The sequence below is a fragment of the Thamnophis sirtalis genome, unplaced genomic scaffold (genome assembly GCF_051295495.1).
Source record: "Thamnophis sirtalis isolate CommonGarterSnake01/CBP01778 unplaced genomic scaffold, rThaSir2_p1.2 scaffold_6, whole genome shotgun sequence".
Classification (NCBI taxonomy): domain Eukaryota; kingdom Metazoa; phylum Chordata; class Lepidosauria; order Squamata; family Natricidae; genus Thamnophis; species Thamnophis sirtalis.
In genome coordinates this window covers 102,176,246-102,199,283 of record NW_028261386.1, presented here as the reverse complement: position 1 = coordinate 102,199,283, position 23,038 = coordinate 102,176,246, and the positions used below count along the sequence as shown (strand labels likewise).

Here is a 23,038-nt window from a genome sequence, read left to right as displayed (position 1 = left end):
ACTTTCACTTCCTCATTCCCTTGATGTTCCAGACAGTCTCCATATACCCATGTGTACATTTGAAGTTCTCAGACACCTGTTACCTTCAGTTTCTCATTTCCCACCATCTCACGCTTCCTCTTCTAAATATATCCACATCAAGTACAGACTTTGTACAAGTCAGCACATTTGAAAATATTAGTCTGGTATATTTTGCAATCTAGTATCTAGCACATCAGCTGTTTAAATTATAAGTTTTAATTAATAAAACAAAGCATCCTTCATTTAAAATAAAGGAGCACATCTACTCTGATTAAAAGCATTCCAGCAAGACACATACAGAAAAGGGGATAGACAGGATGAACCATTTGAATGATGGGACATGCAACTCTAAATACAGAATGGAACTATAGAGGAGCAAGGTCCAGACTGCAGACATAATTCCTCTCCTAAAGCAGATGGTTGTCTTGTTTTGTTTGTTGATGGAAGGCAGAAAAAATTACTCGATGCTGGCATGGTTTTAGGTAAAGGTTGTATGGAGAGCAGGGGCAGAGCTTGCTAGCACTTGCCTCCCTGTTGGGCAAAGCTTCAGTCTTTGCCTCGTAGCAGCTAGGTGACGTGAGCTAAGGGGCTTCCTCATATGGGGCTGGTATCTTTTTTTTCCAGTGCAAGACATGCACCCAAGAGACCAGATGTTGACACTTCACAGCAGTATTGGTGGTCAAGATGGTCTGGAATGGACCCTTCCAATGAGGAGTCAGGCAATTCTTTAGTTGAAACACCTTCACCAGTACATAAGGTGCCAAGGACTAGCAAGAATGAAAAGTCTTTCCCTCCCCCCCCCCTCTTTTAAAATGTAGCAGCAACCTGTGAATGACAAGACTTTAAGGTTGTAACTGAGGCACGGCAATAGTCTAACATAATGCTGTCCAAATCTTTTATGTCAGTCAGGTGCACAACAGATGGAAAAGAGGCAAGTCTGAGTGTCAACTCATTCTAACAAGGTCCTTCTGACAATTCCATGCATATTTCTTTAATTACCTGGTTTGCAAAGTGAGCACCCCTATCACTTCTCAAATAAATAAGGATACCAAATTGGGGAAAATATTATGTGGCTGGCAGACAATACAGGTAGAGCAAAGATATTTCACCAGAACAAGAACTCCTAGGAGCAAATCATTTTATTTTCTATAGCAGAAGATACTCCCTCCTTCCGAGGTGGGTAAAATGAGGACCCAGATTGTTGGGGGCAATATGCTGACTCTATAAACCACATAGAGAGGGCTGTAAAAGCACGATGAAGCGGTATAAAAATCTAAGTGCTATTGCTATTGCTAAGTGCTATTCTGAGTGTCATTCCTTTTACTACAAATAAAATATTATTAATCATATTTGTTACATTTATCAGCCTTCAGAAGTGGGTTTCTACCAGTTTGCATTGGTTCAGGCGAACCGGTAGTGATAATTTGGCCTGGGTCGCAGAACCAGCAGCGACCCAGGCTGGCGAAGCTCCCAAATCGGTTCCCCAGATTTCACTGCAATTGCCGGCATGTTTTTTATTAGCTTTTCATGGTGTTCGCGCATGTGCAGAACGATTTACAGTGAACTGTGCATGCACAATCAATGTGTGTCTATCACATGCGTGAAGCGAACCAGTACCAATGCTGGTAGGAACCCATTCCTGGCAGGCTTATATGGTTCTAATAATAATGTATGGCAAGTAGGGAGGGATGGGGAGGAAGAGTATTCCTTACTCCTGGGCCAGCTGACTTCTTCCAGGCAGCCCTTGCTCTGCCTTTCGGTGTCAGCCATCAAAGACAAGGTTTTTGTGGGCAGAAGAGCTTGTCCCACCCACCACCTCCCAGGCCCTCGATTTGCCAAAGCATTTCTTTGCCTACCTGATTTCAGGTCCAGCATGTTTCTCACTTTTGTGTGCAGGGAAACAAAAGTTTGTGCAACTAAAAAAAAAAGGTTCACTCAATCAATATCAACTTCTCATGAAAAAGATCTCGCAAAGTTGGAATTGAGTGATTATTATTTTTTAGTCCCACAAACTTTTGTTTTCCTGCACATGATGGCGAGAAATATGACAGAGCTGGAAATCAGGTAGGCAAAGAAATGCTTGGGGAAAGTGAGGGAACTGGGCAGTTGTGGTAAGCTCCGCGTCACAGCAATGGCAAAAAGAGCAGCGGAGAGACCCTCTCTTCTCCCTGCTCCTCCTCCTTCCCTCATGCTGGCCGCTCCATTTCCCATTTCTACATTGCAGTGCAGTGCCAGGATCCACTTTGATAGCAGGGTGGATGTTTTGGGATGCAAGACTGCACACCTGTGCTGTTTTGGGACATGAGGCTGCAGTCTTGCGTTGTCCGGGAGGCCCCCTACCCGCCTGGCCAGTGTCAGAAGAAAGGATTCCCTGTGGCACAGAAGTTTTAGAAAAGATTCCCTGTGGGACAGAAGCTTTGTCTAAAAGGAAAAGCATCCAGAAACCTGTTGTTCGTAAGCAATCCTAATATTATGTCCCATATTTCCCACAACTAGATGTTTTTAAATTGCATGCTTGAGTGCCAGTACATAAGTAGACTTCTTTATCATTTAGTAGAAACAAATTCTATTAACAAAGAAATAAGTAGGGAGTGGGAAATTTGGAGAAGCTGAAATTGCTGTTCACTTCTTGCATTTTCTCCAGCTTCTGCAGCTTCATCCACTATTATTTCCATTTTAGAATAAAAAGGGCTTAAAGTTGCAAAAATAATAGTTCTATAGGGGCATTTCTCAGGATTCTGCATTGTCTACTTAATGCAACCATATGCCATCACTACCAGTTTGCCTGATCCAGACCGAACCAGGAGCAACCCATCTCTGATCTGATCCCCATACAGTGGATTCAAAGCATCCCTAAACCTTGTCTTATCCTGCAAGATATGGGCCATGTACCAATAGCTTTGCCCACCCCACTTTCTTATTTTGAATTTCCTGTCCAAATGTAATTGTTTTTTTGGCTTGGAACCCAAAGGTCAGACTGCCCTTTCTTCTGTCCCGTACAACACATTTTATGGTGATACAGTTTTCTTCCAGATAAATAATTGATGGGCAATAAAAACACAACCTGCAAAATTTGCAATAATCTTTATATCTTGGTCAACTAAGTTCAAAAAACAGAGGTGAATTTGTGGTATGGAATCATTTCTCAGATGAAGCCTGTCAGTGAAACAAAATCTTTATAATTTGCATTATATCTTTGGAAAATACAGCTGATGTGAAAATACAAAATTTATACAATGTACTCTGTATGTAAGGTGTTTGCAATTCATAGCACTTATTTCTTAATCAAGCTAATAATTAATATTTCATAGATGGAAATAGTTCTTGAAATCCACTGTATTTATTCATAAACCCTTATTAATTTTGTTAATCAATGCACTCATTGGACAATAGGGGGTTATAAAAAATGACTTTATATCCAAGGTATTCCCATATCTACAAAAAAGTATAAAAAGAAAAATCTGTTTTTTGTTAAGTAAATGTTAAGTAACTATAAACAGGCAGGTGCAAAAGTTAACCTCAGGTTTAGGGTTATTTAAAAGTTACATGAGTCAGGAAATATGCTTGGGGAATCGCTGGAAATGGGGCAGTGGTGGGTTCTGGATTCTGTTCCAATTGGTACGGTTGGAACGGCCCCGGCGTCACCCACATGGCCTCCGTGTGCATATGCGCACAGCATGTGCATGTGTCGTACTTGCCTGTGATGCTTCCGCAAGCCTCTGAGATGCTCCAGCTGCTTGGGGAAGCGTCATGCAGGCACCGTACGTGCCATACACATGCGCGGAAGCGCCAAAGGCTTAAAACTCAGGCTTTAAGGAGCTTGGGCGGGCGGGGGGGGGGGTCTTCCAGAGCACTGTACCAGAAGGGTAGCCGGTGCTCTGGACAGGATCTGCAACCCACCACTGGAATGAGATTGCTGTTTATGTAAATACAGATAATCCTTGGCTTACACTGTTTGCTTAGCAGTTGCAACTGCTTAGCAACTGTTATAGTGGTGCTGAAAAATGTGATTTAAAATTGGTCTTCACACTTATGAGCATTGCAGAATCCCTGCGGTTGTGTGGGGCACAAAATTCAGGCACTTGGCAACCAGCATGTGTTTATGATGGTTGCGGTGTCCTGGAGCCAAGGTGGCGCAGTAGTTAGAGTGCAGCACTGCAGGCTACTTCAGCTGATTGCAGTTCAGCAGTTCAGCTGTTCAAATCTCACTGGCTCAAGGTTGACTCAGCCTTCCCTCCTTCCGAGGTGGGTAAAATGAGGACCTGGATTGTTGGGGGAAATATGCTGACTCTGTAAACCGCTTAGAGAGGGCTGAAAGCCCTATGAAGCAGTATATAAGTCTAACTGCTATTGCTATTGCCATTTGCGACCTCTTCAACAGGCTTCCAACAAGCAAAGTTACCTAGGAAACTGGATTCACTTAACAACCACGGCAGTTTGTTTAACAACTGTGACAAAATATGTCATAAAATTGGATACATATCATTTAATGATTGCCTTACTTAGCAACAGAAGTTCTGATCCTAATGGTAGTTGTAAGTTGAGGACTACCTGTATAGTTTTAATAGGTTGTAGTAATGGGAAACGATTGGTACAACTGAAGAAAGATTTGTAGATCTTTGATACCTGATTCATGGAGGTGGATTAGGTTAGTTTAAATCAGATTTAAAGCCAAGTGACTTGGAATCAGAGTTTCTCAAATAATTCAATTTTGCATAAAAATTTTGGAGGCAAGCGGCCGCACGAGGCAAGGCCCCTTCGAAGTGATTGATGTCGAGTTGGCCATGCCCACCCAGTAACATGACCACACAGCCATGCCTACTAAGCCAGTCATTAGGGCAGAGAACCGGTTGTTAAATTATTTGGGTAATTATTAAATTATTCAGATGCATATACATGATCAAAGACCAAATTGCAAGCAACTGTTGATACCAGCAGTGAATGGTAACAATAGTGGGCATGTTTAAGTTAATTCTGAGTCCTCATATGAGCTATAAGGAAAATATTTCTTTTTAAACATTGTATATACAAAGGCAATATCAGTAATTCTGATGCAATGATTTTGAAGAAGACTTCTAAGTAACATGCAGTTCAGAATTAAAATCTCCATGAAGGATCTTGTCTTTAGAATGGGAAAATATGCTAATGATATTTCTGGGATTTTGTACAGCATAGAAATGGTAGTAGCATAGGCAGGTGATTTGGAGGCCAATATCCAGGCTTCAAAAGTTCAGGAAGTTGTTTTAGGGATATCTGAATGTTTGCTCCTGAGATATGGAAAGTGAAGTTTCAGTTGTTCCAACAACCTTGGTAACTGTTCAGACTTTGCACTCCTGTCCACATGAAAAATATCTGCAGTTTATACAGGTAGTTCTCAACTTATCACTTCAAATGAGCCAAAAATTATGTTGCTAAGCGAGACAGTTGTTAAGTGAGTTTTGCCCTATTATACGGCATCAGCTGGACATCAAATATCAAATTTCTAGTGCATTTGGCTTCATTGGAATCAAAATTAAAATGACAATAAGAAATTCAAAAAGGCATAAATTAACAGTTTTCTGCAGGCTCTATTATACTTCACAATAGCACAGAAATTAATGTGATCCTTAAAGAGTTGAAAATTAAATATTACAGGGTTACATAAAGACCATTCTTGGAAGGTCATCTCTGATTCAATCCATTTGAAGATATGTGTATCACACGTTATTTTCCTCTCGTGAGCTGGAAATAGGCTCATGGATCCTCCTGAATATCCCAGCAGAACTTGAAGGGCAGCTTTTCCATCCTCTCCTTAAATACACGGTCAAACCTTTCACTCTGGGCAACAGTCATGAGATTCTTCCAGTCCCCAACAGTGCCTGGTAAGCAGTGATTAAAAAAATGTCAACAATTTAATGGTTTGCAAAACATAATTAACTTGGGACATTGCTCATTTCTCCATTAACAGATGACTGCTTAGTCACCTCTTTGTTCATCAAACCATTCTTAGAAATCTGTAAGTATAGTTTTTGGGGAGGAAGTTGGTTCCTTACTATTTGAACTAGAGCTGGGTTACAGAGTGAAGACTTGATAGAAGAGTAGTCATGGAACAAATGGTTTGCCAGTGAGGTTCAAATGATCTTGAATTTACCCTGTTGGAACTGGCCCCATGGGAAAAGATTGATGGTCCTTTGAGCATTGTTTATGTCCACATAGGCTTAAAGGAGGCAGTTCTAAGACTGGAGGACAGTACCCAGGATATAGAGTGAAGAGGCTATGTCTCCATCACCCAAAAGTGGCCAGTGTGAACTAGAACAATCCCACTCCCTAAGGATCATTAGTCTGTGCAGGCATCAGATTGGTCATAGAAACAGTCAAAGTATATCCATGCCAAAAATTTGTCAGAATGAAAAGATTGGTACAGCTAAGAAAGATTTAGGGCTGTTTCAGATACATGCAATCAGACATGTTGGGACATGTCTATAAAACTTCAAAGTGTCTTTCACATGAAGGCAATAATCCTGGTCTCAGATGAAGCCTGACATATCCCACAAGCATAGCCTCGGGAATATGAATTACTACTGATTTACCTTTCCGAAGAAAGTCCCCTTTGCTGAAATCGATCTGATCAGAAGGCAAGAATCTGTAGTTTGCTCTAGAATCCATTTTCATGTTATCAAATGTAGCTTTATCTGCCACGTCATCCACATCCTTTTCACTTAGTTCTTTCCCTAGGAAGTTGCATATTTTCAATACTGAACTTCTCAGATCCTGCAATTTGATATAGGTTTACATTAATTCATTCACAATAATGGATAAAAGACAGAAACGTTTGTGAACATATTTTGGGAATTCTAAAGAATATCACTTTCTTATACAAATCTCAAATGCTGTCTCTCACTCCCCCAACCTTCCTTTCTTTTCTTACTAAGAAAAATACTGAGATTAAGTGATTTGTATTTTTTTTAAATGAACACTGTACATTGACATGGCAAGCATTATCAATGGATTAGACACAAAAACACTTCCTTAGGATTGCTGCTAAAGGTTTTCAAGAGGCAAAATGTTGAGTAACATTTTTCTCAATATATTTATATGACATAATTATTCTAAGATTCAGATTCTTACATTCTTAGCAATTTTATTAGAGGCTGGCCAGTTGTCAAGTTAGGTTAAATAAATGCCCTGGCCTCTCTTGAAAATGATGGGTGCAGTTGAGTTGAATCAATTTCTGTTGAACCAAAACAGGAGACTATTAAATGAGCCAAATTTTTGCTGAATTAGAAACCCATTTTACTTATTGGATTCCCCTCATCTACTAAGTCAGTAACTCTATCAAAAATAAGATCAACTTAATTTTAACTAACCTGTCTGCAAGAAATATAAGCTGACTCCTGTCATTTCTACCATGTCTACATAAATATTTATTAATAGGCTGTTTATTAATCTGATGTCAAGGTGGCAAAAGTCTAATTTTCTGAATCCTCCTCTTTCTTGTTGAAAAGGGGGCACTTACCTTTCTTCAAAATCCTCACCAGTCCTCCAGGATTTGACAGAAATAACCAAGAATGGTTCTGTAATCACCTGTGTAACTTCTTTCTGCAATAAGTTATTCTAAACATCCCATCATTTCTAAAGCTTAATAGTCATATTGCACTACATGACATGGATACAACTTACCTTTTTCATTTCTTCATAAGAAAGGAAGAGAATATTGAAATCATCCTTATGAGTGCACCAGCCTTCTATATGGTCTAGCCACAAACTATTGCCCACTGATAGGAGAGAAATGACAGATTGACAGATTGTTTTAAAGATATATTCTTAATGCTTGAATTTCTTCCATTTATCCTTATGAACAGTGGTGGGATAAAAATACCCTGGAGGCCTTCAGATCAAAGCATGATTGTGGGGGACAACCTAATAATACTGGATGTGTAGTGGAGAGACAAGAAATAGGAACCATAACAAATGTGGTTGCACACTCTCACTTGCTAAGGGGTGTGGGGGAGTTCTTTCAAGATATACCTATTTTGTTTTGTTTGCTTTTGCTAATCTGGACTATTTTTTCTACTTCTGCAAATTTACTTATTTTTATTTATTTGTATTTCCTCTTTATTATTTTTACAAACAACACACGGTGGTGAACATATTCAACCTTCCTCCTCCTATTGTCCCACAAGAACCCTGTGAGTTGAGTTTGGTTGAGAGAGAGAGGAATTGGCATGGGGTCACCCAGCTGGCTTTCATGGCTAAAGTAGGATTAGAACTCACAGTCTCCTGCTTTCCATTCTGCTGCCTTAATCACTAGACTAAATATCAAATATCAGACTTATTCCTCTCTTCTGTTACCAACCCTTAAATGCTCCTTATGGGATTACAACTTTAGAGAATATTTAATATTGCATTCTATTTGAAAAAAATGGGATTACTCTCAAATTTTAAAGTGAATATTGATTTTTGTTAATTTTAGATTCTGTCCATCCATTCCCAACTCAATCACACACCCAAATAACTTCTCTCCATTTTTCTGAACATTAAATGAATCCCAGTATTTCTTGCCTTCTCTTGTCTTTCCCTGTCACTTTTACATCATGAGTTGTCCTAGGAGTCCTGTATTCTTCTCCATACATTCATGTTTGTCTAGGATTCATACAAATTACTGCATGAGTAAATCACGATTCTTATCTTATTTTCAGGGAGAAGGTGGATTCTTTGCTCCATGTGGGAAGTGGATTGAAATATATTCATACTTCCTTGTCCAAGACAAACAAATGACAAGCATCATCATAATCAAAATCTTCTTACCTTTGCCAGCCAAAAACTTCTCTAAGAATGTATCAAAGTCTTTTGGAGTTTCTAATGTGACTGAAACTTTGTGAAAATGATACATAGAAACCAAGACATCTTTTGGATTTCTAAACACATAAATAATCTGTAGCAGAAAAATAATAGATAGGTCAAAAAAATGAAACAAAAACAAGAAAAAAGACAGACCGCCAGCGTACAATTAAATGTCATACAGTCATGTAATCCCTTCTATCATGGGATCTTGAAGCTCATTGGTAACCAATGTTTTGAGAACTTCCCAGAAGGACAACAGGACTGTTGCTAGCCTCACCTTGGGGAGAATGATGTTCCTTCCATAGGGTAGGGGCCATAGCAGAAAATACTTTCTACCTAGAACCTACCCAACAAAATTCCCTAGTTGATAGGACCACATACTTCTCCAGCTGGACTTGATAGGGTGGATAGGGGAGGGGAGATCCTTCAAATAACCTGTTCCCAACTCACGAAGGGCTTTAAAGGTCATAATTTACATCTTGAAATGGAATGGGAAGCAAACTGGTAGCCAATGCAGTTTGCAAAGCGGAAGTATTATCTATGCAGTTCTTGGGGAACACACAAAATCCCATGGGGCTAATTTTGCATCACCTGAAGCATCTCATCATCTTCAAGGGCCATTGTAAATAGCAGCTCCATATTAAAGCTGTTAGAGTCGTTCATCAAGGAGGTGGCTGAGAGTAGCAGTCTCCTCTGAAGAGATTTGGTGAAGAGATGAGAGCCAGTTTGGTTTAGTGCTTAAGGCACAAGGGCAAAAAGCCCTGTGAGTTCAAGTCCCACCTTAGCCATGAGAACTGGATGGGTTAACTTGGAGCAGTCACTCTCTCTCAGCCCAGCTCACCTCACAGGGTTGTTGTTGTAGGGAAAATAGGAGGAGGAAGTGTTTTGGATATGTTCGTTGCCTTGAGTTATTTGTTAAAATAATAAATGTGGGGGATATATATTCGTCAATGTGGCATCTTCTGGATACTCGGGATGTATTAGAGATCATTACAATCCACTTGGAAATGTCATTAGGGGAAAATAAACATAAGGTTTAACTATCTCTATACATGCATGACATTCCATTTTTAACACCTGTTTTGTTTGAGGTATTTTTTCCTCCCACTTCAAATTTTATCATCCACCAAACACTGTGGATCAAAATGACATCTGTTTCTTTGTCCTTGCCCATTTGCCAATAAAATATTCAGATACACAGCTAAGAAAATAGGAGAACGACAGCTCCCCATTCCACTGCATAATGTAGCAAAATAGGTCTTACCTTTGCTCTTTTATTTTGTAATCCTTTGGGTACCAAATAGTAGGGCAGATGGGAACAAATGACACGAGGTGATGGGAGACTAGATAAATCTTTCTCGAAAACATTATATTCTAGCGATGGTATTCTGTCAATCAGAGTAATATTTTCAGTTCCATCTCGATGACCTTCATGAAAAATCAAGCTCAGAATGTTCTGAGTCCACACTGTGCCTGTAAATAAGAAATAATTAAATTAATTCACCCAGAGCCACTATTATATGGAGAATGTTACATGGAGAAATCTTTCTTATCAGGAAGAATAGTAAACGATTCAGAAAACATAAAAGCAACAGTTTCTTCTAAAATAGTTGATGCATGTATGAGAAATTAGCTAGAAATTAGTAAAATGCGAAACATTAACACCTGATTATAGCCTTGCACAGTTGCAGCAACCAACATACTGAATTAAATAACAGCATTGGATAAAAGATTAAGTGTTCCTTGGGAGATATCCTTGAACTTACCAGATTTAGGATAGGTGATTAGAAATACATCATCTTCTTGGATTTCAAAACTTTCTAGTGAATCGATTTTTTCAGGTGTGGTCTGGTTTCGTACAAAATTAAATCCTTTGTGTTTTAATAGGAACCTATCTGCTATTTCCATTATTAGATCTGTTGATAAAATATAAAGTTATTGGCCCATTCTATTTTTTCCCCTAGAAAGTGTTGGCCCAGTCCATCATTGGGTTCATTTTACCTGGCACAATTGGACGATAATATCATGCTGAGTAGAGGAAACTAGTATCTATTATTTTATTTCTGCAGAGAAGTAAAAATGCACATTTGGGATCCAAGTCCAAACCAAGTGTGCCTGCAGATATGCAACAAACTGTTATTATACAGAAAACCATAAATATACATCTGAATTTCCTTATATTTTATCATGTGATCCTGATTTATTGAAGATCTACAATATCCCATAATAAGCATAGAGGGGGTACTTAATTAGCTAAGTTCTTCACCTCTAATGTGTTTTTTTAACATGTTAATGATTAACTTTCTACCTTTGGACTTTGCCTGGACAATCTTGACAACACTTAAGCTAAATGCCACGTTATCTTTCCCTGCTCTAGCAAGGGACCCACTTGCACAATTCTTCAGCCACAACTTACCAGCTAGACTGACCCTTCTTACATAATGAAGCATTTGTGGTCAGCCTCCTTACCTCTTTGCTGACAGATATCAAAGCCAGTGCTAAATTAGACTGCTAATTTCAACAATTAGAGTGACTATTTGCAATAGAGCTATTAACATGGCTCAGTTGCAAAAGCACCAAATAGTTTGATAATAAGTTAATATGCCAGACCCTCAAATCCTCCGTTGCCCCAGCCCAGCTCCACTGCAAATGCCCGCACTCGCATTGCCTTTTGGGGCCTTGCATGGCACCCCACACCCCATTTTTGCTTCCAGGTGGTGCAAGAGAGATTTCAAGGCCAAAACGGGGCACAGAGGGCCCCACCTCCCTCCCCCCTGCATCCCATTTTGGCTTCCAGGTTGGTGCACCCACACACACTCCGTTTTGGGCCTAGAAGGCCTCCTGCACCAACCTAGAGGCAAAAAATGGGTGAGTGGGGGTGGGGTGCATGTGTGGGGAGGGGAAGGGGAGCACGGGGAGGTCAGGCGTGCATGGATGGGGGGATGCACGTGTGTGAGATGGGTCTCACATGCATTATGCTATGGGTGCGGGCAGTGGGTGTGCTGTAGCGTGTGCACGCACCCACGCACCCACTTTTGGCATCACTGCTCTAAGGAGAAGGTGGAAGCAACACTCTTGCTGTCTCCTAAAGTCCTGAAACTATACAAATCCTGCTCACAGTGACACATGGACCAGTGTAAGAAAATCATAGAAGTATGAAAAGAATGGCCAGGAATAAGTGTGTATGCAGGTAGTTCTTGAATTACAGCCACAAACTGTGCCTGGAATCACAGTCATAACTCATAGCAATAATGAATTGAGTCATCACTTGATCTAACTCAACTGCATCTGGCTTTTTCAGGTGCAGCCATTAGGTATCCATGTAGGTTGATAAAGAGATCACACAAACCTTCAGAAGGTCTGGGAGGTGCATCACCCAGCTGTGTCCAAAAAGAAGGTAGACACCAGCAAAAGCTTTGCGAAGCCAAAAGCAGCCAAGCAGGAGGGAAGAGCTTGGCTAGATTAGGGCACAAGCATCCCCTTCCAACGCCAAAGAGCTCCCAAACAAGCCTATGTGCTTGGTGCAAATGAGACATCCTGATCAGTGGTGGGATTATTATTTTTTTACTACCAGTTCTGTGGACATGGCTCTGTGGGTGTGGCATGGCTTCGTGATCATGGCTTTGTAGGCATGGCAGGGGAAGGTTACTGCAAAATCCCCATTCCGTTCCCACCCCACTAACCTGCTTTCCAGCTCCGTTCTCCTGTGCAGGACAACAAGAGAAGATCAGCTGGGAGGCAATGGGGGCAGGGCCAGCCTATTTGCTGGTTTTCCGAACTAATCAAAATTTCCGCTACCGGTTCTCCAGAACTGGCTGAATACCACCTCTGATCCTGATCCTTTGAAGCTAGCTTGTGTGCTAGGCCTCTATCCAGACCAGCTTGCACTAAGGAGACTACAGGTCTCCACTAACTTTCGATTTTTGGAAGCAAGCATTGAGAGTGGAAAGCTCCCAGACGACCTTTTGAAAAACCTTTCTCTTGCTTTAGCCCCTCCCTCCACAAACCCACATTTTTTTTCAACGAACAAAGCAAAAACGCTGGAGGGAAAAGGCTTGTTGATCTTTTTTCCCTTCCTCCTCCCCCAATTTAGTGCTGAAGTTAAACTCTCAGCCTCTGCCCTCCAATCTCCCTCCCTTTTAATAACTTAATTTACTGAATTTACTATGGACAGTAAAGAGTGTGTCAAAATGTGTGACTTACCTTGATGAATGACGGGGCGGTTGAAGAGCAGAGAGAAAGAATCACAGAGTTTGGGGTTTTTTTATACGGGAGAGACCTGAATGAAAATTTTTAGAAAGCTTTTTACTGCTTAGCTGGCTTCCTTTATAACCCAACTTCTGCCAAGACAACGTGCTATAAGTTCAGTTTTACACACAAACAACTCCCAGAACTCCTTCCTTCATCTCCCCCTCCCCCTGCATAAAATTTCACTCCACCCCTTCTAGCCTTCTTATGGATAAACACAAGGCTGTGATTTTGCAGTCATAATTCTGCGCAGGCTTGCCAAGGCACATGAGCCTTGCCGGAATTCATGTTCTGATTACTTAAAGTGATTCTGCACACACACTGAGTTCTAGATGTGTCAGCTACAGTAAGGTGACCAGATTTTCAGATTGGTAAAGAGGGACACCTTTGACCGGGGAGGGGGTGCTTGATTAAAAAAATTATACGGAGCAACAAAAATTTTCATACAACGCAAAAATAGTATTGTAATATTTTTTATTTCAACATAACTACAATTTACAAATATAAATTGTAACTGTTGCCAAACATCAAAATTTTGATCACGTGACCATAAGGATGCTGCAATGGTCGCTAAGTGTGAAAATGGTCGCTAAGTGTGAAAAATGGTCATCAGTCCCTTTTTTCAATGGCATTGCAACTTTGGTCACTAAATGAACAGTTTGAAAGCTAAGGCTAGCTTGCATTATACTGCCTTATGGTAGCTTACATTTTCAAGAGAGAGAAGCTAAACTCCTAAACACACAAGGAATTTGTCTTTGGTGAATATGCTCTCAGTGTACATAAAGAAAAATAAAATAGAATACATTCATCAAGAATCATAAGCTACAACACTTAGTGATGGTCACTAAAGCCTGGAGGATTGTTCCCTCTGTGCTTCTTTAAAACAGTATATGTTAGAATAGAATAACAGAGTTGGAAGGCACCTTGGAGATCTTCTAGTTCAACCCCCTGCTTAGGAAGGAAACCCTACACCATTTCAGAAAAGGGTTATCCAACATCTTTTTAAAAACTTCCAGTGTTGGAACATTCACAACTTCTCTCCTTGATTAGTTTCCATCCATTGCTTCTTGTTCTAACCTCACGTACCTTGAAGAATAGTTTGACTCCCTCTTCTTTGTGGCAACCCCTGAGATATTGAAACACTGCTATCATGTCTCTCCTAGTCCTTCTTTTCATTAGTGGTTCAGGCACCAGACAAGAAATCAGGAGTTTCTAGTCCCATTTTGGACATGAAAACCTGCTTGGATGAAATGAGGCCAGTCACTCTTTTTTTCCCTTCTTTCCTTCCTTCCTCCTTTCCTTCCTTCCTTTCTTCCTTCCTCCTTTCCTTCCTTCTTTTCCTTCCTTCCTTGTTTCCTTCCCTCTTTCTTTCCTTTCCTTCCCTAACTTTCTCCCCCCCCCCCTTTCTCTGTTGTGGGGAGTTGGAAGGAGCATTAGATCTGCTCACCGCCTTAAAAGTGGGATTTTATTAAAATGGCTTTTTTTAAAAGTGATTTCAGCCGGGATGCCTTTAGTACTCGCCCCATCCGTCCTCCCATCCTCCTTCCAAAAAGTTGATTTAAAAAGCCAGCGATCTGCACCCGCTTCTCCAGCGTTCCTGATTCAGGGGCAGAGGTGCCTGGCCGCGCCCTGTTCCCACCTCAAGGCTTCACGTTAAAGCCAAAAAGGACCTCCACAGAGATGGCTCTGGGTCTGGGAAGGCAAGGCAGGGAGGGACGCTGGAGAGCAGCTTTCGCCTATAGCCTTGGGGAGAGGGGGGTGTTTGCAACCCTACCCTGCTTGGCATCCCTCGTTGCTTGAAATGGGGTGCTCTGTTTGGGGGGGGGATGCAGGAGGTCCAAATAAGAGGCGGGCTCATCCTCCGCTGGGATGGAGCAAGCAGAAGGAAAGGCAAGAGCGGGGGGGGGGGGATGGGACTTTGCTGGCAGTTGCAAAGCAGCCTTCCCCCGACTGCCTTCCCCCACGCCTCCCAACCCTTTCAAAAACCACCCCCATCACCAGCCTCTCCCAACCGGATCCCCGCCTGCCTCCCCTCGGCTCACCCAGACCAGATTGACAGCGGCTTGCACGGCATGGCTGCAGAAGAACAGCGCCCAAAAGAAGCAGGGGGGGGGGCAAACTTCCGATGGCTGAGCTGCTTGGCCCAGGACCTAACCTCCTCCTTACCATCGCACTCCCTGCAGAAAAACGGCGCGCGTCAGCGCGCGCACGGGCAAAAGGGGAGGGAGGGAAACACTGCCCTCTAAAGGCCACATCAGGAACGACACTTTAGAAAAAAAAAATTTCACAGCGTCCTTTTTAAAATTGATTTTCTTTCTTTTGGAAAATCGGTACTTTTTCAATACGCGATGGAATGTGGGAAAAATTATTGAAACGCGTGCCTGTTTCAATATTATTGAAACGCGTGCCTGTCTGGTCACCCTAGACAAGGGATGCCCTCATGCCACCAAAATGTTTTGCCACCAAAATAAGGGTATCATAGTTCTGATACCAAAAGTGTCGGCTGGCAACTCCAAGGGGGAGGGCCTTCTCTGTGGCTACTCCGGCCCTCTGGAACGATCTCCCCGTTGAGATCCGGACTCTCACCACCCTTTCAGCTTTCCGCAAAGCCACGAACACCTGGTTGTTCCGGCAGGCCTGGGGCTGATGAAATTCCAGCCCCACTTGAATGTTGCGACTGTTGTGTATTTTAATTTGTTTGTCGTTTTAATTTGTTTGTTTTTATTTTCCTATTTGTATCCCCTTTCCCCCTTGGTTGTTAGCCGCCCTGAGTCCCTCAAGAATAGGGCGGCATACAAATTGAATAAACTACAACTACAACTGCTTGGAACAGAAAAACTGAATGGCAAACCTTTACCCTAAATTCCCCATGGTTCCTCATATACGTGGTGGTCTCATCTGCTTTTTGGCTGAGAGTCCTACCCCAGAAATGGTTTTAGTGGTTTTGAATTTGATGGGGGATCTGAATTCAGCCTATTTCAGAAATTCCAAATCAATTAATCAGTGGAATGCCTTGTATCCAGATGTTGTGGCTGCACCATCACTGGTGGTTTTTAAGAAGAGATTGGACAGCCAGTTATGGTGGAGGGTCTTCATCTTGAGCAGGGTGGGTTGGAGTAGAGGTCATCCAATGTCTCTTCCAGCTCTATTGTTCTGTTAATCAAAGAAAACTTTATTGGATGCCATAGGATATTTACAACATAAAAAATAAGGCATGTTTTGAATGGAATTGGTCTTTTTTGTTTAAAGTTCTGGAAATTGTGCACTTTGACAATAATTTTATTCAAGGAATTAAGTCAATACATATGTACATCTCAGAAGGTTCAAGTTATGATCAAGGGTGAACTAACTAAACCATGTTATATCCAGAAGGAGGCAAGATTAGGTTGTGCTTTGTCCCTTTGGCTGTTTTATTTTGGCTCCTGAAGCATTGATCAGTCATGGCCCATGAAAGGAGAGAGGAGAGCATATGGAAAGTTCCATTCGGTTAGTTGCCTAACAACAGAGTAAAGAATCAGACAGGGGCAGTTTGCTGCAACAACATTCTGAGGAGTGACGGCCTACAGAACAGACTTGGCTCCCTCTCTGCTCTTAGCAGGAAAGGAATGTTAGCTCAAATGTGATCCCTGTGTATTAATTTCACATTTGAACCTTCGATCCTTGGACTGGCTGACAACCCTGACTCTGCTCTTAAGCTTTGGACTGACAGTTGCATGCTCGTCTTTGGAAAACACGCTTTGTAGAATGAAATTCACCCCGAACATCCAGTTTCAGGAAGGATTGGCAGAAATTCTGAAAGAGTTAGCAGAAACCGAGGATCCGGGCCCAATTCAACCATTCAGCTGTGCTTGCGGGTACTTATAGCAATAGCAATAGCAGTTAGACTTATATACCGCTTCATAGGGCTTTCAGCCCTCTCTAAGCGGTTTACAGAGTCAGCATATTGCCCCCAACAATCCGGGTCCTCATTTTACCCACCTTGGAAGGATGGAAGGCTGAGTCAACCTTGAGCCGGTGAGATTTGAACAGCCGAACTGCAGAACTGCAGTCAGCTGAAGTAGCCTGCAGTGCTGCATTTAACCACTGTGCCACCTCGGCAAAATGTCAGTCTGAAGTCACAAACCTGTTGTCATGGAGATACGTTCTGGCAAACCAAGCCCAAACATCATGTTCTCCTTCATCAAAACACCTAGAGGTTTCAATGTCATGGCAGATACAGTAGAACCTCTGGTCATGAATGCTTCTGACCATGACCAAATCGTGTTCTGACCAAGAAATTCACAATATTTTTGAATCTGGTCACAAACACATACTTGGGTGTTGATCAACCATGGACACTGCCAATTTCCCCTTCCAGGCCATCTTTTTGTAAGCACCGAGCAACAACGTCCTCATGTGGCCATTGCATCAATTTTGCTTTAATTTTGCTTAGGTTTGGGTCATGACCAAATCAGGTTGCAACCAAAATTATGGAACGAATTATGGTCATGACCAGAGGTTCTTCTGTACCATACACACCCTCCAATCCCCTCTAGTGCACAAATCAACCAACGGCTGTCCACTATGATGTGATACTTTAGCTTGGGCTAGGACACCATTGAAACATTATTTCCTTTTTTACTAATTTCAGAACAACTAGACGACCTGAAAACCTCTTGGTTGTTTATCAAGTTGGACTTTAGGAATGCTTCTACTATGTTCATTAAACCAAACGTTCTTTGACTCTAGAGTGTGATGGAGTAGAACCATTGCAGGTCATGAGAGCATCTCAGTGGGTGGAGTCCTTTCTGCAACAATGGCTATCTTGAAGTCACACTATTTCAGCAAATGATTCCAAAAACGATTGAGGATTTCTCAATGCCCACCATGTGTCTGCTTTGTTTCATCCCTATGGTGGGTTATCATCTAACTTTACCATCCTATTTTGCCTGTGGGGAAATCCTTTGGACACGTCTGTGCCAGGAACATAACACTGGTTAAAGTTCTCAAGTGGCAACTGACCCATGTCAAGGGTGGAACAGTCCTATGTGACTCTCTCAATTATTGGAACAGTTCAGCTATGAGCAAGGAGGCTGAGGGAGGGTTGTTCTGTCTTCCAATCTTCTCTGTGGGTAGGGCTTTTAACTCTTTCATGAGGACATGTTGAGAGACTACTGATTAATTTCGTAAAGAGAATTTTAAGGGAAAAGGGAATTACTGTCTCCAGAAGAACCTGAAAGAGATTTTATCTCTGGTGCTTCAGAAGACAGAATAAAAAAATGGAAGGTTTTCAGCTGGACATTAGGAGAACATTCTAAAGTAAAGGGAGAGAATATTAGATAATTGATGGCCATGATCAACCGTGTGATTAACCATGGCCACTGCCAATTTCCCCCTCCAGGCCATTTTTTGTAAGCACTGAGCAACAACGTCCTCATGTGGCGGTTGCATTAATTTTGCTTTAATTTTGGTTAGGTTTGGGTCATGACCAAATCAGGTTGCAACCAAAATTATGGAACGAATTATGGTCATGACCAGAGGTTCTACTGTACCATACACACCCTCCAATCCCCTCCAGTGCTCAAATCAATCAATGGCTGTCCACTATGATGTGATACTGGAGTTTGGGCTAGAACACCATTGAAACATTATTTTATTTTATTTTTTATTTTAACTGCAGCTATTCTTCCTGTAAGCGAAAGGTACAGGAAGAGCCGAGGTGGTGCAGTGGTTAGGGTGCAGTACTGCAGGCCACTTCAGCTGACTGTTATCTGCAGTTCAGCGGTTCTAATCTCACCAGCTCAAGGATGACTCAGCCTTCCATCCTTCCGAGGTGGGTGAAATGAGGACCCAGACTGTGGGGGTGATATGCTGACTCTGTAAACCACTTAGAGAGGGCTGAAAGCCCTATGAAGCGGTATATAAGTCTAACTGCTATTGCTATTGCTACAGTTTTTTCCAATTTTCCAAAAAAAAATTTATTTGTTGCATAGTCTTATTATAGTTGTCTTCTTTGATTGTTGGACATTTTCCTGTTAACCAAATTCCTAAATATTTCACTTTTTTTTGTTATCTGCATGCCCATTATTTCTTCCGATTCTCTTCCTTGTTTTTTAGTAAGATTTTTTGGGTATGATCTTTGTTTTGCTCTTGCTGATTTTAAGTCCTGCCACTTCGCCAAAGTCCTCTATTTTTTCTATTAATTTGGACCCCATTTCTAATGGTTCTTCTAAAATGAATACTAAGTCATCCGCAAACGCCTGGACTTTATATTCTTCTTTTTCAATTTTTAGTCCTTTTCATTTCTTGTCCCTGTTTAATTACCATTAGTTGCCCTTCTAAGGTTAAAATAAATAATAAGGGTGATAGGGGGCATCCTTGTCTTAAGCCTTTCAAAATATTATATTTCTTTGTAACTTCTGCATTTATTAGTACTTTTGCCATTTGAATTGAATATATTGATTCAACCATCTTCCTAAATTTCCCTCAGAATTGCCTGTTTTTTAAATGTGTAGTAATGAATGGCCAATTCAAGTTGTCAAAGGTCATTTGGACGTCCCAAAAAATCAGTGCAACTTGTTTCCTGGGCTGTGCTTCATAATATTCTAGTGTGTTTATAATTATTCTCATATTATTTTTCAATTGTCATTTCAGTAGAAATCCATTTTGATCTGCATGAATAGTTTCATTTAGTATTTTTTAAAATCATTCCGCAATTACAGATGTAAATATCTTTTAGTCTGTATTCAATAATGAAATGGGTCTGTAATTTTTTATTTCTTGATGGTCCGAATCTTCTTTGGGTATAAGTGCTATGTATGCTTAATCCTCTTTCACATGGCAGGGCACCTATGGGAAAGATGTGCTAACTAGGTTTCACTGGGTGACAACATCTAAGCGAGGGGGCCCAGAGGGACCCACCCTATCTGACATAGTCGGATGAGCATGTACCCTCAGAGAGAGGCACGTATCCTGGATCTCTGTATTTGTGGCTTGAAAAGTGATGCCCAGGACTTTGTATTGTGCCTAAGAAAAAACCAGAAAGTTTGTGCAGAAAGACTAGCTGTACAGCCCGTTGCATGACTCCAACTGTGAAAGGACCAATTTGTGACAGACTGTGAGCATTCCTCTCAGTCCAAGAATGGCTGCAGGAGATAACTCTGTGGAAAGGCCACTCCTGGAGCAATAGTTGTGAGTCCAGAGAAAACCCAAACTGCCTAGCGGCTGTCTCTTGGGGAGCGCTTACCCCACTGAGAGCCAGGGTTGAGGTGGGTGGACCCCGTTCCTCCCTATGGTGAAATGCAAAGCCTCCAAGCTCTGCGCAAGAATATGAATAGCATGGTCTGAGTGTCCAGAGTTTGTTGCTGCTCCTTTTTAATCCCAACAGTAGAGGTGAGGTCATTTGGCAGGAGAGGGTATAGTACAGTATTATGTGGACCTTTGTGAGCTCTTTTCTTTCAGCTTAACCTAGAATGAAAGGAACGAAAGGCTTTCTTTCCTGGGGCCCAAATACTAGCTGTCTTTGCTGTGGAATCAGCAAGCCAGCCCAGAACTCTGGTTTCTAGAAAAATGTCTTGGGAGGAAGGCTGCTCCAGGTATGGAGACGATGCACTCCGTGGAGAGAGCAGAGCCCGGGTTCTTTCCTCAAAGACCAAGGGGCAGGGGGCTTGTGCTCCTCTCCAGCATCTTTCCTCAGACAGGGAGATCACTGGGCAGAAAAGCAAGCAACGATTCCTATCCTTGGCATATGCCATAGTGTGACTTGATGGTTTGGGGGTGCTGCTTTGGGATGCCCACGCAAGGCTAGACCCATTCTAGTGGATCGCCCCAGATACCTTATGGATACAGTTGATTTCTGGTGAGAGACTGTTTTTCCAGAGATCCTGGTCTCTTGCCACAATTGCTTCTGAAAGTTTGTCAGGTCTACTTTTTTTGATTGTAAATGTACTTTGTTATTGAAAGAAAATACATTTGATATGATAAATCAGATATGTTTATGTGTCTGTCTGTGTGTATTTTTCACCAAGTATCAGGCAACGGCTCAGGAGCCGGATAAATGAGATAAGATGTCCAAACACAATGAACCCACCAGTTAATGAGGAGATTTCAGGCTTTATTAAGTACCTGCAGAAGGCAAATTAAAAAGAAGAACCAATCAAGTCTTAGAAGATGTTTCCTTTCTCATCCAAGAAGCTTCTTCAGCTCTGATTGGATGGTGGGGAGGAGAGGATTGATATTCCTTGCAGACAGCTGGTCATTTGCATTTTTTTTTCAAGATTAATCTTTTATTACATTTTCATTTTCCTTTATACAATCCCTTAAATACTGTGCAGTTAAAAAGAAGAAGCAATAAACAACTCATAACACTTCTATCCTACATACACCCTTCCTTCTACCCCTCCAACTTTCATTTCTCCCTTCCAACAATCCCCTCTTCTACTTCCCCTCCCCCTCAGCCATTCCTTTCTCCCCTTCCCACCATCTCACCCTCCTTACATTCCTTTCTCACTCCCTCTTAATTCCCCCCTCTTCTTTCCCTCTACACCTCGCTTCGGTGTATTTCTAGTATTCATTGGTCTATTTGTTTTGTACTAAAACAAAAGAAAAATAAAAGGAGAAGAAAGAAGAAAAGAAAAAAAAAGAAAAAAGAAAAAGCAACAGTATCCAAGTGCATTCATTGTTCTGAAAATTGAGTCTATATTTCCACCCTCCCCCCCACCCACCACCTGACCCCCTTCCGACTTCCCAGATCCCATTCCCGGCATCATTCTTTATCAAGCAAAGTCTGGAGTATATTGAAACCAAATAGATTAGAAGTTACAAAACAATAAAAAATAAAAAAAATAAAGAACAAAAAAGAAAAGAATAATAAAAAGAAAAAAAGGGGGGAACCCCCCTCCCAAGAAAGAGAAGTCAATAAACTCTCTAACATTAAACTCAGCTTCTCATTATTTTTAAAATCTTAAACAATGTCTTTACCCGCTTCCGCATATAAATTTTATACCTCCCATCCTGCCTTTACCCGTGTCCGCATATATATTTTATCCTCATCCATTGCTCCTCTCATATTTACTCCACCCTCGTGTAGACTCTCCAGATAATCTTTCTTAACCTTGTATTCAAATAACAATTTATACAAAAATCAGCTTACATTCTGGATCAAGGTAATCTAATTGAACTTTCACTACCCTTCCATCTACCCCACGCCACCCGACTCCATTCATCCCAAACCACAATCCAAGAAAACTACGATCTCCGCTCTCCTCGCCCCAAAGAATAGATCATGCGCAGTTTAAATTAAGATTCAAACAAGTCTTATATAAGTCCCATACAATATATGTCCAAATTCAGCACCGCTTCTTTCAGTCTCAATATCTCTTCATCAGTATACAGCTTTGTCATTTTATACCAGACAGGAGTCCTGAAATTTTATTCAGATTAAAAATTTAAGAAGTATTTTAAAGGCATAGCTGGATCTTTATTCTTTACTCTTCTGCCCTTCCGGAAGGGGAAAGCAACACCCTCTGCCTTGTAGCAACGTGTCCCGCTGCTTATCTTCTCCTTCTCCTTGTCTTTCTCCAAGTCCGGGTGAATCAGGAAGTCCCGCCTTCAGAGTTTTGTAGTAAAAATCTCGGGCTTCGCAAACAGAATTGAGACGATATTTTTGGTTCTCAAATGTGACTGTGATACCAGATGGCACTTCCCATTTATATTGTATCTGAGAATCTCTGAGTTTGTCAGTTAAGAAAGGGTAGTCTCTCCTTGCTCTTAATATTTGAGATGGTATTTCTTTAAAAACAATGAAGTCCTGTCCATCGATTCGCAGCCTGTTATTGTAGAACTTCTGTATTATCGCATTTCTGGATTCTCTTGTGGTGAAATATATAATTATGTCCCTCGGAAGCTGTCGTTGTTTTGCTACACACGAGTTCTGGCGATAAATTTTTTGAATCTGCCAATCAAAGTT

General features: G+C 41.3%; 1 protein-coding gene across 3 annotated transcripts in view; it reads right to left on the bottom strand.

The window, feature by feature from the left end:
* Positions 1–3,088: 3,088 nt before the first annotated feature.
* Positions 3,089–23,038, bottom strand: part of LOC148045133 (amine sulfotransferase-like) — a 60,918-nt gene continuing 40,968 nt past the window's right edge. The window contains exons 1-9 of one of the 3 annotated variants that reach the window (XM_087718590.1): positions 15,135–15,233; positions 14,179–14,329; positions 13,048–13,123; positions 10,611–10,760; positions 10,109–10,317; positions 8,809–8,935; positions 7,681–7,775; positions 6,591–6,771; positions 3,089–5,879 (exon numbers count right to left, since the gene is read on the bottom strand). In XM_087718590.1, the coding sequence (XP_087574716.1) occupies positions 5,755–5,879; positions 6,591–6,771; positions 7,681–7,775; positions 8,809–8,935; positions 10,109–10,317; positions 10,611–10,752 (879 nt within the window). In that variant the 5' untranslated portion in view covers positions 10,753–10,760; positions 13,048–13,123; positions 14,179–14,329; positions 15,135–15,233 and the 3' untranslated portion in view covers positions 3,089–5,754. Of the gene's footprint in view, positions 5,880–6,590; positions 6,772–7,680; positions 7,776–8,808; positions 8,936–10,108; positions 10,318–10,610; positions 10,761–13,047; positions 13,124–14,178; positions 14,330–15,134; positions 15,234–23,038 lie in introns of those variants that run through there. The other 2 variants (XM_087718591.1, XM_087718592.1) reach the window with 2 other exon arrangements.